The sequence below is a fragment of the Pseudorca crassidens genome, chromosome 1 (genome assembly GCF_039906515.1).
Source record: "Pseudorca crassidens isolate mPseCra1 chromosome 1, mPseCra1.hap1, whole genome shotgun sequence".
Classification (NCBI taxonomy): Eukaryota; Metazoa; Chordata; class Mammalia; order Artiodactyla; family Delphinidae; genus Pseudorca; species Pseudorca crassidens.
In genome coordinates, this window is record NC_090296.1 from 2,787,767 (window position 1) to 2,804,111 (window position 16,345).

The window sequence follows — 16,345 nt, forward strand, 5'->3', positions numbered from 1 at the left end:
ACTAGCAATTTTTAAGTCTCCTTGTCTAATTATAAAACTTTTATATCCTTATTATAAAAACTTTAGGAAATACAGAAAAGTACATACAAGAATATGCTTTTATAACCAGCAAATAGAGATGACATCTGTTATTCTGGTGCATTCGCCTCTAGTCTCTACTTTGGTATTACATATGTGTATTTAAATATATATGATTACACATCTACAAAACTGGTGTTATAATGAAAATACTGCTTGTTTCTCCAAATCATCATCAACTTTGTTGTAAGCAACATGCATGTAACTGCACTGGACACAAAAACTCAGAGAGGGCTGTTCTATTGGTTGCCATTTTGGTTCAGAATAAGCAGCAAGGATAAGCTGGGCTGGGGTTAGGGTGGGAATGATGCCAAAATCAAGGCTTCACTAAGCAGCTTCATACTTTATGAAGTGCATATGCAGAAGACCAGCCCACTCATAATCAACTAAAGGTACACAAATTCCAATGCCAAAATATCAGTTTTAAGAGCATCTGTTAACAATTACGCCGTTCTATATTGTCAGCATGAAAATTGGGGAAGTGAAATAGCGATAGATTTGTTTCCCTCAAAGTAACAGGTTTATTGCCTAGGAAGGACATAGGTAAATTTTATCTTACTTCTGCCTGATCAAATTTTCCCTGTTCCCCCCAACCCAGCCCCCATACTGAGATTTCTCTCATAGGTTATTTTCAAATTCTGCTTCCGAACCAGATTTGACAATGTCCTACCCTTTCTCAAAGAGCATTTCTCTTCTTTTACCTCCAAACAGCTCAAAGCTAACCTGATGCCACAATAACCTGAAAGTACTCAACTTTCAATTATTGCTTTTTTGCTTTCTGCTTTTAAGGTAAAAGCAGTTATTTCCAAAGAAGGCTGACAACCCAGATGTTTCCCAGGTGAAATAATGCACGCCTAATTCACTTCCAGCAACACATGAAAGAACAGAGGCAGCAAGACCAGCAACCCACCCAGAAAGAGCTGAGGAAAGAAGACGGAGCCAGGAATCTCTTCTCTCTCTTTGAAAAGAATGAGAGCTCAGCCAGCATAAATTAAAACAGCATAAACAGTAACAAGGATGAGAGTGGGGAAGGAAATTGGAAGAGGGAAAGCCATCTGCTGATGAATATGGAAAGAAGGGCCTATTTTTGACAGAAAACAGATCAAGCATAGTGTACTCTTGTGTGTGGCATACCTTTCTCTTTGTAATAAATAGGAAAACTTTTTATTTCATCAAATAACGACATAAACTTTCGGAAGGCATGGCAATTAGAAACAGAGAAAAGTGGAAGCACCAATATGCCTGATCCTTCCAGGTTTAGTAAGTAGACTTAAGGAAATACTATGGCAGGAGAAAAGATTACATTAATTGTAAGCACTGTAAATCAAGCCAGCAATTGTACAAGTACATAAACTCTCTTTCCTGGACCAACTAACAGGTCCCTCAAATAATGCTTCAGAATTTCTGCAGGAAATTAAGAAGATGTGTGATAAATGTCCAAGTATCCCTCACAAGTCAGACCCCCACCTGGGGGATGGGCGGAGATGGAAGAAGAGAGGACAGGTCTAAGCACTGAACTGCTTCCCTGGAGAAAGTCCAGGCTCAAACCTGCTGCTGCCGGCTGGCAAGGGCCTTTTCCTCACAGTCAATAAATCATATTTGCATAAACATTTGCAAGTCAGATAGCTTCATCCGAGTGGGAAGGAATTTCAGTTTTATGAAGCAAAAAAATCTTGACTTTTAGGTGGCCAATTTATAAAAATTAAGAGTACAGTTATGGAAAGGGCCAAACAGACTTGTTTTGTAATAAAGAGAAATTTGAGCTTCCTTCCGTAGACCACAGGATAAAATGATATCAGAACTGGAAAGGATTTCAGAATTAATCAAGTATAATTTCCTCTTTTTATAGCTAGAAAAACTGAGGATCAGAGAATTTAAATGATGGCCAAAGTCAATTTCAACTTTGATATTTAACAGGCTTTAATTCAAAGTACCATTGGTACTTTTAAATCAAATTAAATTTAAGCAACAGCAAAAGTTAAGAAATTTATTTGTAAGTCCTTAACTGTAAACACTAGACTAAGCAAATCAAAAGAGGCAACTGTTAAGAGAAATCTTGAAAAGTGGTTAAACTTGCCTTTCTAAATACTGTGAAACCCTTAAAGACTCCTATCTGTACTTCTACCTTAACAACCTTAAATGTTAATAAAACAAACATTTAAAGGTTCTGAGAGAAATGAGGCTATACTGCCATTTAAATACAGAACTTAAAACTATGGGAGGACAGCGTTAATTTAGAAGAAATAAAGTACCTGCTCCTTCCTTTATCTAAATAAGGGGTGGGTAAATTATGGTCTGTAGGCTCAATCTGGCCCACCACTTGTTTTTGCAAATAAAGTATCATTGGGACACAATCATATGAGTGTATTTATTCACATATTGTCTAAGCTGCTTCTGTGCTACTACAGCAGAGTTAAATAGCTGCAACAGACTGTATGGCCTACAAAGCCTAAAATATTTACTATCTGGCACTTTACAGAAAGAGTTTGCTGATTCCTAATCTAAGTAAGACCACATCATAATGATTAAGAATTTTAGACCTGTCTCTGACTCAGTGGTAGGTTTCCTACTTGCCAGTCATCAAATTTTGGGCAAATTATTTAGTCTTCCTGTGCCTCAGTTTCCTTATCTTTAGCAAATGGGCATAATACTCTTTACTCACAAGGCTGCTCCAAGATTTACATTAATGTAGGTAAAACACTTATCCCAATATTTAGCAGGTAATGATCAATCAATAAATAGTAATTGTTATTAGAGAGTTAAGTCACCTTTATGCTTAAAACCTATTTATTAAAATGAGTGTCTCTTTAAGGCCATGTGGTAAAGCAAGCAAAAAGGTAAGCCATTAATTCACAGGTTAAGTTCTGTTTGGTTTTGGCTTATATAAGACAAAACTAATAATGAATTGTGCCACTTCTTGCTAAAACTTGGGGATGGTTTTCTTTAATGCAATCTCAAGTGTTTGCAAGGCTCTTGTTTTTTAAGGCTCAACTGTCAAAAAACTAAGGCTAAGAGTGGGACTAAAAAAACCCACAAGAGTGGGACTAAAATTCCAATTACAAAGCTAGAACTAGAACCCATGGTTGCCTCTAGCACAGTGCCTTAGGCATGAAAGCACTTAATAAATTTTTGTTGTGTTGAACTGAATGGCCAAACCCTGATCCATTCTATGGGCCTTATGACATTTATAGAGACAAACACTTGTTTGCTTTAGGGTTTAAGCAAGAAAACATATTAAATCAATAAATTAAAGGTGCAGCAATCCATACCTGTCTAAATTTAGCTCTTGCTTCTTTTTCCTTCATTCTTCCATGTGCAACCAAATAGTCAAAGACTTCACCTATAATTGAGAGAAATAAAAGTAAGCAGAAGTCCTACTTCTGAGCATTAACTTTCCCATAAACTGAAAATGTTTCACTTTTAGCGATGCTCTAATTTTAATTTTTTAAATTTTATTTATTTATTTTGCGGTACGCAGGCCTCTCACTGTTGTGGCCTCTCCTGCTGCGGAGCACAGGCTCCGGACGCGCAGGCTCAGCAACCACAGCTCACGGGCCCAGCCGCTCCACGGCATGTGGGATCTTCCCAGACCGGGGCATGAACCCGTGTCCCCTGCATCGGCAGGCGGACTCTCAACCACTGAGCCACCAGGGAAGCCCGCTCTAATTTTAATTTTTAAAATATAGGTATGAAGATAAACAGAAATATGTGGAATCTGAACTAACTTAGCCTTAACGATAGGCAAAGTTTATAGATAAAATCTTTTAAGCTAAAGATAAGCCTTAACATTAAATTCTCATGTTTAAATTATAAAACTTTTATTTTAAAGGTTATGTTTCCAGTATGCTTTAATAAAAACTTGGCAATGAAAAGTGAAAGTTAAAATGGTTAAGTGATTTGTGTTAAAAGATGTCTTCACTATAGGACCATGACAAAAAAGCATTTCCTGAATATACTCATTCATTCAACAAATAATTATTGAGTGTCTACTAACTGCTGAGAACCGTTCTAGGCTCTGGGGAAACATAGCAGTGAACAAAGCAAAGTCCTTTTCCTCATGGAGTTTACACTCTAGGAGGGGGTAGACAGATAATAAACAAATGAATATACAGTATAGAAGATGATAAAAAGTACTGTGGAGAAAAGTCAGGGGAAAGAAACAGGAAGTGTGTTTGTGTGTGTAAGCACTGTGCTGACTACTGTGAGGGAGTGGACACTAGTTATCTGGGAGAAAGATTCTAGACAGAGACAAGAGCAAGGAGGCCACGAGGCTGGAGGAGCGTGAACAAGGGAAAAGGGAGGTAGTGAACGAGCACAGAGATGATAGGAGAAGCGAGAACAAGAAGAGTCCTGTGGGTGCTGTTCTAAGTGAGAGGAGAAGCAGAGGAGAATATGAAATGACTGGCTTCTGGCTGCTAGAGGGAGAAGAGGGTTAGGGCTGAGGAAGGGACCGGGAAACCGAGTGGGACGAGCGCAATATTCAGGACAAGAGAGAGGGTGGCCGGGCCTAGAGTGGGAAATGGCAGTGGTGCTGACAAGTGCGGAGATTCAGGACACAGTGCAAAGGAAAAGCCAATAGAACTCACTGGTGGACGTCTAGGTGGTAGTTTACACAGTATTAATTCCTCAGGGAAGAGAAGTGACATTTCAAGGAACCTATCAGTACTGCCAATTGCTTATCAATTTGGAGTAAAGAAACACCTCTGAAATCAACAAAGAGTACTAATTTAGCAAACTGGATATAAAATGTGTTTGGGAAAAAAATCACATTTACTTCATACAAATAAAGAATATTTCCATCAGCTTAGTGACAACAGTTAACTAAAATATTTTGATACTTAAAAAACGCTTAGTTTCAGGACTTAAATATTGTTGAGGAAAAGGTTATTCTGAACTGTACATTAATATCTCTGACTTAAACTTTTAGCCCTAACTTTGAATAAATTTTAAAATAATAAATGGGTATAAATATTTTCAAGTTATCACTGACTGCCTAATGATCTTTTAAAAGGAATTACCTATTGTTAATTTACACTACACAATTCATTTAACTGTGATGAATTATAAAATTAAATGTCAGCTCAGTAAAATGTCAGTATTTTCTATGAGAATGACCTTTCTATTTGCAGAATAATATACTATATCAAAACAAGTGGTTAAAAAGTGAAAACAAAGATGCGTGCATAACATATGGAACAGTTTTGACTTTTTAGAAAAACGTAATGGATTAAACCCAGTAGTTGTAGAGTCACACAGATAAAGTCAAAGTCTGTCAATATAATTTGAAGATATTTTAAAATTCAAATGCAATATAAACCTGTTAAGAGATTTTGGAACCATACACTCACAGTCACTAAGTTATAAACCAGAAATACAACCCAGATCTCTTATTTTTCCCCTTATTAAAAATGCATTTAACACTCAGATTAAGCAGCTGAATTGAAAACCTCTCAAGGCTATTATTTATTAGGAGAAAAAATTGCAAACAGTGGCTCTCCCTGCCCAGGTCACGGCCCATGTGGTTGATGAAAGGACACTGGACAGGACAGTTCAGAAAGCCGTTGGTTTTAGTTCAGGTCCTGCCACTATAACCAGTGATGAAACCACTGGCATAGAAAAACCATTCAGAGCTTTAGCTTCATCTGTAAAAATTAGGCAATTGCCCTGGATGACTTCTAAGATTCCTTCCAATTCTAAAATTCCATGATTGTACCAAATTGAAAAACACGAGGCTGGGGAGGAGTAGGTAACCATTTTTTAAAAAATTTTATTTATTTATTTAGGCTGCGTAGGGTCTTAGTTGCAGCATGCGGCCTTCTTGGTTGTGGCATGCAGACTCTTAGTTGTGGCATGTGAACTCTCAGCTGCGGCATGCATGTGGGATCTAGTTCCCCGACCAGGGATGGAACCTGGGCCCCCTGCATTGGGAGCACGGAGTCTTACCCACTGGACCACCAGGGAAGTCCCTAGGTAGCCAATTTAATGAAACGTTTGTTGTTCAAAATGGCAAACGTATCAACAATAAAACAGCTGCCCTGGAGATGGTGCTTTGTTGAGCTGATTAAAACAAATGGCCCAAGCCAATAAACCACCACCACCACCAATCAGTGCTGTTATAATGCTGAGCGACGGCACCGAGCCCTCAAAGGAGGGCTGTGCTCCCATGCCCAGTAAGAAGCTCAGAGACATGTAACTTATGAGGTCACACTGCCAATGACAGGCACTGGCTGGATCGACTCCATGTCTGTCTTTTCTGGAGTCCATCCTCATCCTGGATGGACACTTCTCAGATTCTCTGATGTTTCTGACTTCTCCTACACAGAGCAATCTCTAGGACCTGGTACCTAAAAGAGATGGGAACGGAAAGCCGTGACTGACTGACCAATCAGTACAGGCTATATGGTGTCGGAAGGCTGGGCTCCAGGCCTGGCAACATGACCACAGTGAGATTTCCCAGCCTCCAATTCCTCAAGGGTAAAAGCCCATCGCTCACTGCTTGGCCACATCACCGAGGCATTGTGAAAGTCAAAGGAGACCAGGTAAGAGAAAAAAGCACTTGTACACTGCAGTGGCTACACAGATGAAAAGATTATGAACCGTAAGATGAGTAGATAGCATTCAAACTCCGTATAGACTTATGGTTCTACAATTAGCCTTCAGCTCTTCCTACTGCTCAACTGCGAAAATCCCAACTAAATTCTCAAACCACACATTTAAAAGATGAAGCACACAACTAATTATGAATTAGAAGTATGAAAAAGTGGTGCCAGGGGTGTGCCTGCTCTGCCCACAACAGGTTTACAATCTTTTATTTAATGGTTAACTCACCACAGTGAGGCTGAGATTCAACTTTCTGTCTCCAGGTTCTGCATCCTGGATCAAAGTGCTAACAAAACAAAACTCTACTATAATCAAAACAATTTAATCTATACTGTAGAGTTAAATAGAGTGTGTCTCCAGTAGTTTATAATTTCATTAATTCAGTTCAATTCTTATTTGCTGAGTATCTGCTATGTGCCAGGCACTATGCTAGAGACAGGGAATATACAAAGACAAACACAAACAATGCCTTTCACAAACAATGAAAACTCACACACAGTCCAAAAACTACAAGCATAGCCCAACAATAACCCTAAAATAAAAATCTTTGTAAAAGATAACAGCGATATACATTCATTTCATAAAACTGTCTACATGTCTACATGTATACAACCTTATAGGCAAATAATTACCAGTCCTTAATCTTTATTTTAGGGAAGTCTAACCATAAACACGGTGAACACCATTTCTGGCCTTGGGAAATGATGGACACCAATGACAAAAATCTGATAAAGACATCCATCCAACATGCAGTACACATTTATTTCAAATAGGCTAATGCACTGACAGTTTTGAAAATTCAAGTACTGGAACAAACAAAATGTGCTATATACACACAATGGAATATTATTCAACCTTGATAAGGAAAGAAATTCTGACACAGGCTACTAAATGGATGAACCTTAAGGACATTACGCTAAGTGAAACAGGAAGTCACAAAAGGACAAATATTGTATGATCCCACTCATATGAGGTCCCTAGAGTAGTCAAATTCATACAGAAAGAAAGCAGAATGGTGGTTGCCAGGGGCTGGGTGGAGGGAGGATGGGGAGTTACTGTTTAATAGAGACAGAGTTTCATTTTGGGAAAATGAAAAAGTTCTGAAGATGGATGATAATGGTTAACAATGTGAATGTACTTAATGCCACAGAACTATACACTTGAAATGGTTAAAACAGTAAATTTTATGTTATACCATAATAAAAAAAATCCAAGTATTTGCTTATTATCAATCAATGATGCTAATAATGAAACACTTAATAGCAACCCACAGAACTGCTAGGAATCAGCCTTCCTGATTCTCATTCTAGTGTATTATGATTCTGAATGTTAAGTGAAACTTTAACGATTATCCGTGTGGGCTGTGTGGTTGTGTATTCTTCTAAAAGGGAAGAAAGAAAGAAAAACAATTTATAAATTTCTTACCTCCACTGGCATACTCCATGATTAGGTAGAGTGTTTTGTCAGTTTCAATGACTTCGAATAACTTCACTAGGGGAGGGGAGAAGATACAGGAGAAAAAGAAACAAATGTCCATATGCACAGTACTATGTACATATAAACTATAACTACAAAAAGTAACTTTTTCCTGTTAAAGATTTTAATAGCTGGCCCTCTAAAAAAATTCTTTTAGGAAAATTTATAATATATTACAACAGCAGAAAAGATTTTATAAAAACATGGAATTCCATAAAAATAAACATAGTTTCTGGGTGCTCAAACGGTGTAACTTCAGGATGCACTCAGCAGTCTAGTGAAGTGTATCTGCTCTCATTTCATCCTCCTGTATTACGTCTATATCTGTTCTATTCCTAAAAGTGCAAGTCCATTCACTTGTCATTATGGCTTTAAGGATACATATAATTCCACTTGAGACTTCTATTGCTTGGGAAACATCACAATTCTCAGAGAACAAGGTCCTTTTGTTTCTTTTCTTTTTCTTAAAGATGTATTTTATTTTATTTATTTATTTTTTTTGGCTGTGCCATGCAGGATCTTAGCTCCCCGACCAGGGATCCAACCTGAGCCCCTGGCAGTGAGAGTGTGGAGTCCTAACCACTGGACTGCCAGGGAATGTCTAAGGAGGTTCCTTTGTTTCTATTCTAAAGCCAGAGATGGCAAAGTAGAAGGGATTATACTATAAATAATTGAAAAGAACTTTTTAAAAAGAATTATTTTCAATGGGTCAGTGTGACTACTATAGCAGTCTCTTGTTACAGATACAAATAATATTTCTATTGCTGCTAATCCATAAGACCATAACAAATCAATCAGAAATACAAAACTTTTAAATGAAACGGAAGTTGCTCTCTCAAGCTATCAAGTCACTGTCTCCTGTGTCTACTTTGGTAATACATACTTTACAATTAGATTTAGCAACAAAGGGAGCAGGGAGGGAGAATGCTAATCTCTTATATTGTGGGTTATTTTCTGATGCTTTAACACAGAGTATTAGATCCAATAAAGTACCTTACACAGTATTGGATGTGTTTGTTGAACTGGTGAATAAAAGTATCAGATCATTTTTAAGATGATATATGTTCAGGCTGTTAAGAAAAATTATTTAAAGAAATTTAAGGCATATATGCTGGTAAACCATCAACATATAAATAACAGCTTTCTAAAATTCCAATGCAAGGGGAATTCCCTGGCAGTCCAGTGGTTAGGACTCCTAGCTTCCACTGCAGGGGGCTGGGGTTCGATCCCTGGTCAGGGAACTAAGATCCTACAAACCACGTGGCCCGGCCAAAAAAAAAATAAATAAATAAAATAAAATTCCAATGCAAATACTGGCTCTTTTGCGTAAACTATTTTAATCCAATGGGAATTTAAATTTTTTAGAAATTTACATTTTCAAAGATGTCATTTAGTAGTAAGTATAGAGAACTCTAATCAGGGTACAACGTAAGTAATTAAAAAACAAAACAAAAAGGTTTAAGTTAGCTAGTTCTTGGCAGTATTTTTTTGGCGGGAAGTTGGAATTTGAAATCCAGAGTTGGCTAGCTAGTTCCCTATTGCTTTAAAAATATGATTCAATATACCAGTATTTTCTTAGGAACACAGCTAGAGCAGAAAGTTTTACACCTTTGAAAATCGTAACTCTAACTTACTATAATTCCCTCTTCTCTATCTATAAATTAAGTACAATTATGACATTTTCTAATATATTAAAAATTAGAAAATTATAATCTGATTACATATGTTTCTACTGAATTAAAGCTTTACATTAATCTTTTAACCTATCTTAGTAATTTCAAAAAGTTAACAAAAATGATCAATATATATATACATATCTATTCTAAGAGTGTACCTGGGCTGGGAGAAGGGAAGAAATCTCCTGTCACTCCTGGAATTATGTTTAGCTTTATGACATACTTTCAAGAATGCATTTAGACCCAAAAGTATTTAAGAAAGCAGAAAGTACCTATGTTTGGATGATTTAAAATCTTCATTATTCTTACTTCTCTGAAGAGCTAAAAAACAAACACACACACAATTCCCCCAATACAGGTTATTAAACATTATATATATTTAATGAAGATATATTTATATTCCATGGTTGCAATATAAATTTTCTCTTAGGTAACTGATTCACTGATAATGTTTAGTAGTCCACATCTAAGAAATGGAAATCCAGGGTAATTATGAAGTAGTTTTGTTACCTAATACTAAATACTTTAATTTTATCTTACGAAAAAAGCAGAGGTCCCAGAAGAGGATGATATTTTGCTATTGTGAATTATACTCTGAATTATATTTTGCTACCTTGAACACAGAAATCAGATTTAAACAGGAACAGTTTGTGATTAGACTTAGTGTGATTCAGTAACTACCTAGGGGTTCTAATTCTGCAAATCAAAACTTGTATAGTCACAATGAACTGCATCATGATAATTCCAAGTAATTCTATAAGAAGATTTTGAATAAAACCACTTCAAGCTGACTACCCATCACACAGAATAAGGGGAAATAGTAAATTGTTGCACAAACACCTGCTGTGAGTTCAGAGGCAGGTCACAGCATTAGGGCCTGGGCTAATATGAGATTTCAGAAAATAACAGAATTTTACAGGTCATCTTATACAACCCTCCTGCAAACAAATGGAAACCAGAAAAAGAGAGGAAAAGATCTTCCAAGGTCCTACTATCTTTCCATGGGGAATATGGCCAGAACTAGTCTCCCAGCACCCAGTATACTATACAGCCTACAGGAGGCAAGGCTGGAACGTGGTTTGGGAAACGAGCAGCCGCTGGCTATGGAAAAAGGAAGTTGGGGCTCTCCCTGCGTTTGTCCTTGTCCACCAGGTCTGATCTAGAACTGAATCAGCAGCTAACAGCTGAAAGGCATGGTATCTGACCTATAGACAGCTCAGAGCTTAAAAACATGTAATCAAGATGAAGAGCCTTCCTGTCTAGAATACTGGATCATCCCTAAAGGCAGGAGCACTTTTATCTCCAACATAAATACTTCCTATTGCTGTTGTGGTCATTCCCACATTTTCTGTTCTGAGATGAGAAGACAGCCTCCCTGACAACCATTCAGGCTTGAGTTCTTTCTTAATTTCCCTCTGTCAAGCTAACACAGGAATCTCGTTTTTCCAATCCATCATAGTTGGACTTGTAGCTATAATTTGAACCTCCCAGTTATTTCTACAAATGCTAAATTAGAAGAGCTCCAAGTTGGATATCATACTAACACAGCTTAGGACACTGCACTTAGAATGAAACCCTGACCACGGCCATGGCAGCCTCTGCCTACCCTCCAACCTCAGCTCCAGCCACCGTGATTTCTCTCAGATATTAGAACATACTAAGCTCTTTCCTTCCTTAGAGTCTTTTTTCCTTTTCATCCTTCAAGACTCAGGCAGATTCTCTAAAAACCTCATCTAAGTAGGTCTCCTTTGTTTTACATCATAGCAATTTTTACTTCCTTCCTAGACTGTCTTTCAAGTTGTGATAATACATTTCTGTTTACCAGTTCACTGTTGTGTTTGTCCTCATCCACAGTGAGCACGTCTGTTTCCCTTCACTACTGCATCCTTGAAACCAAGCCTGGCCCACAACAGGAACTCATTTGTTTGACAAATGCCTGCAGGAAAGTACTAACTACCAAGAAGTGTGGTCTGAGCCAGGCTCCTTAGCATTCTAATGACCACACTGCTTTGAAATCCTGAGCAGCAGAATGCCTATTACAGGGTTGTCGTAGTTCTGCTGGCGAGAGAGGTCAAATGAAAGCGATTGTTTTTTTAAATCCCTACTAGCAGTGCAGCACTAAAACATCAGAGCTAAAGTGATTAGAACCAAAGAGCATGAAAAAGAAATGTAATACTATAGGGATTCAAGGGAGGGAGAGTTCACTTATGCCTGGGGTAGTGGGCACCATGGAGGTAACTGGATTTATGCAGTTGAAAATGGGCTATGTGTGCTCCATATATGTGAGCAAAGACAGGGAGGTGCAACCAAGTAAGACTATTTAAAGAGACCAACCCATCACAGATCACTTCCTTGCATGTTGTGAGCACACTGAGCACCTCAATGGACAGGCCCAGATGGCAAGGAAATGAGGACTCATACCCACAGCTGGTGAGGAACTGCAGGCCCTAGACAAGAGCCAGGGGAGAGGGCCTTTTCGAAGTGGATACACCAGCCCCAATCAAATCTTTGGATGCTGCATCTGTGGCTCTCACCCAAAATCTCTTGAGAGCACCTGAGCCAAAACCATCCAATGAAGTCACTCCCAAACACATGACTCACAGAAACTGTGAGATGACACATGGTTCTAAGTTGCTAAGTTTTGGAGTAATCTTTAGAGAGTAGTAGTACACTACCGGTAAACACACTAAAGTTTGAAACCCCCTGAGTTACATACAGCAGAGGTCACACCAAGGGCTGCGTTGTGAAAACAGAGGAAAGGTGAGTGGCACCAGATAGAAGGATGAATAGTACAAGCTTACGCTGTAGAAAGAATAGCCAAAGGTTCCCTAGCAGGGTAGTGTCAGGGTATTACCAAAATAACTTTACATATCTGCCTCTATCAGAATTATACATCAGGTAGAAATGAGTTCATAAACTCTATACCAAGTTAATCAAAGGTGGTGGGGAGAGGAAGCTAATAGTGATCAAGTGTCACCTCTGTATGAAGCTCAGCACTAGATGCTTCACGTCTATGATCCTCTCTGACTTAATTTTCACAACTCTGTCAGGTGACTACGGTCATCTCCAATGTACAGGAGAGGAGGACTAAGAAAGTTAAGAAACTCGATCAGGTTCTCTCAGCTAACACGTGCCGGAGTCCAGAGTCTGAGGTGTCTGACTCCAGAATCCACACTCATCTCACGAGTCCAAGCAGCCACCTTTGAAATGTACAAGTAAAACAACCGACAGATTACAAGCTGGCAATACAGAGAACCCAGAGCAACAGGTGGGTACTGGCACAGAATTGTTTTAAAAGTTGACAATTTGCATATATGGTTAAAATGCCAGAGATTTCACTTATTTGTATCAACTGTGAACCTGATGGCTGAAGATAAATTTGGATATAAATAATGTATTGAAAAGAAAACATGAACTTTAAGCAAAGTCCCTACTAGGATTGTACAACATATTTTTAAGTTTTGCTACTATAAAAGGACATTTAAATAAGACGTTCACCTATTTCTACTATCTTATTTCTCTACATTCCCTTTCAACCTTATGCAGATGCTAGTTGTAAAAAATAAAATAACACAGAAATGTGTAAAGTGAAAGAGTTCTCTCCTCATCGACTAATCTCCACCCTCTACACATCTTCCCATTTTTATGTCCTTTAGGAACTGGTAGACAGGAGAACAAACATCTCTAAAGGCAAAGACGTGGACCCTGGTGACGAGAACACTAAACACACTAAGCCCACAGTACTACAGAGTAAAGAAATGTCCCCAAAGCCTGTACTGAGGATGTACAGGAATTATCCTTGGGAAAAAACAATTTTACCAATTGATATAAAAATAAAATGAGCATATAAGAGACAGCATAGGGTAGGGTGAGATGTTATCATAGTCATCAAACTGTGATCTAAATCATCATGACCAAAGTGTTCAGACTTGCTTCTCCAGAGATATAGGTATGAGACAGAACGAACAGGCCAAAGGTTGAGAGCCTGTGCTTTTCATGGCAGCTGAGTGACATGCTGGATGACAACTCATGTATTATAAATAATGGACAGGAATATAATCGCCAACCTCTTCTTTACTAGGAAAGAGGTGAACTGTAAATCAAGATTGTGAGTAATTATTAGCTGCCTTGGATGAAGAGAAGGAGATACAGGTAAGAAGCATTCAGGGGGTAAGGGAGAGGGAGGCAGAGTTGAAGCTGACACCCAAGTTCGTGAATCTGGGTGCCACTCTGAGACAGAAGACTCAAGCTGCAGCGAGGAGGGTGAGCCTGGCTTTGGACATGCCACGTGAGGGGCAGTTAAGTGAGGATACTGAAAGCATAGCATGGTACTTGGTGTTTGGGTCTGAAGCTCAGGAAAGAAATCTGGGCTAGAGATAAATTCTGTAGAATTATTAGCATAGGGATAGTATCCTTGGAAGGAAATGACACCGCCTAACTGTAAAATGAAAAAAACAGAATCATCAAGAAGCAAGCATTTCAGAGAAGAGAGCTGAGGCCCACAGTGGAGACTCGGAAGAGGCAGCCAGAGTGACAGAATGAAATCCAGACACTAGACTCTAATGCCTACCACAGACAAACCTCTGTTTGTAACCAGCTTCCCAGACCCTGGAACGTGTCTGGGGCACTTCATGAAGGAAAGAGAGAAGGATGATGTACCTGCTGTTTCCTCATTATGGCCCTTTGTCTCACTTACCACACTGATCACAGCACCTCTGCTGAACAAAAGAACAAATCAAAGACCCTCTCAGACAAAACTGAGGGAGAGAGCCTGGCAAAAGCCCAGAGTTTGTGGAGAAGGAACTGTCAAAATGCTCTGATGTGAAAAAGAAAGAAAAAAAATGTCTTTGCTTCTCTATAAACAGAATACCTCTAGAAGGACAAATAGAAACTGATGCCACTGGTGGTCCCAGGGCAGGGACCTGGATGGATGGACGTCAAGGGGTAAAGACTTTGCCTTCTATACTTTTATCTGTCCTTTGAACTCTGAATCACAACTGTAGTATCTATCTCCTCTCCTCCAAGTAATTTGAATTTTAAGAAGAAGATGGAGAATGAACAAAGAAAAGTGTTTTTTGACAAAAGGGGAATTCCCGAAAAAGAAAACTGCTGTATTCTGAGGACTGTTAACAAGAAGAGAGTTTACTATTCCTTTTCATAGTCTGGGCCAAGGCTGCTGATGGGTGAAAGGCAGACAAGTCTTCCAGGGAATATCTTTAAAGTCCAGCAAATATGACAGCCAGCAGAGTAAGGCAAAACTTAAGGAGCTTAAAGAGAGTTTAGTTACTCTCAGAACCACCCTAACATTAAAATAAACAACAGAATAGGAAAGTTAACAAATAACAGAGAAGATAAGAGCACTATTAAAGACCATTTGTTTAACACTAGGCAAAGGCAGTGACCTATCTCCTACCCAGGAAGAGCTGTCTATAGATGGGGGGAGATATATATGTGTGGGTGTACTACAGTGTAATTAACCAGAATTTTACTGATATCATGTAGGTTATCCCTAACTTTTTGCTGTTGTAACATTACAATGAGCATCCTTGTATATATACATCCTCATACACTTATGCAAATATATTGGCAGAGTAGATTGGGGGGCCAAAGGGCATACATGCTTTTAAAATTTTGTTAGTGCTATATTACTCTCTAAATATATATTAATTTAAACTATGTCAGCAATAACAGAGTTCCTGATTCTCTACACTCTTGCCAACAATATGTATTATCAGTTTTTTGCAAATCTGGTGAAAAAATGTTATCTTTTCGGATGTTAAACATTTTTTACTTGAATATTGACTATCTGTCCTACTAATTGCCTGAGTGTATCTTTTGACTATTTTCTATTAGGTTATATACTCCTGTTTCTCCTCGATTTGCAAGACCTTTTATATAGTATGGAAATAAGACTTTTGTCTGCCATAGCAGAAAATGTTGGGTCCTTACTCAAATTCATCCTCTTTCCTTTGCTGACTTTCATAAGCAATCCTTCCAACTTTTTAAGCTATTTCATCTATTGTTTACTGCATATTTCTAAAATGCCAGATTATATTGCTTCCTTGATTTTCCATTTTAGACACTGTCTTGTGACTCCCACTTTGGATTTAACTTTTGTAAACCCTTCCAAACACAGACTTATGCTTCCCCTCTCCATCCTCTTCATGAGGTTCTATTACAGTTTTGGCTAAATAAATATTATGTTTAATTTTTATTGCTAAAAGCAGTACATATAGTTTTAAAAGTTGAACTGTGTAATGTAATATATCTCTCCACCCTCAACCCTTGTTCATAATGTCAAGCACTTTCAACTCAGGTATTTGCTGCCTTACTTTCTCTTTTTTTAATATATATATATATTTTTGACATGGACCATTTTAAAGTCTTTATTGAATTTGTTACAATATTGCTTCTGTTTCATGTTTTGGTTTATTGACCACAAGGCATGTGGGATCTTAGCTCCCCGACCAGGGATCGAACACACACTCCCCCCCTGCATTGCAAGGCAAAGTCTT

At 38.2% G+C, this 16,345-nt stretch overlaps 1 protein-coding gene across 14 annotated transcripts in view; it reads right to left on the minus strand.

The window, feature by feature from the left end:
* Positions 1-16,345, minus strand: part of MARK3 (microtubule affinity regulating kinase 3) — a 107,699-nt gene that overhangs the window by 30,775 nt on the left and 60,579 nt on the right. For 12 of the 14 annotated variants that reach the window (XM_067721394.1, XM_067721217.1, XM_067720793.1 and 9 more), the window contains exons 4-6: positions 10,103-10,151; positions 8,104-8,169; positions 3,348-3,418 (exon numbers count right to left, since the gene is read on the minus strand). In XM_067721394.1, coding sequence (XP_067577495.1) covers positions 3,348-3,418; positions 8,104-8,169; positions 10,103-10,151 — 186 coding nt within the window. Of the gene's footprint in view, positions 1-3,347; positions 3,419-6,906; positions 6,965-8,103; positions 8,170-10,102; positions 10,152-16,345 lie in introns of all 14 variants that reach the window. The other 2 variants (XM_067721417.1, XM_067721464.1) reach the window with 2 other exon arrangements.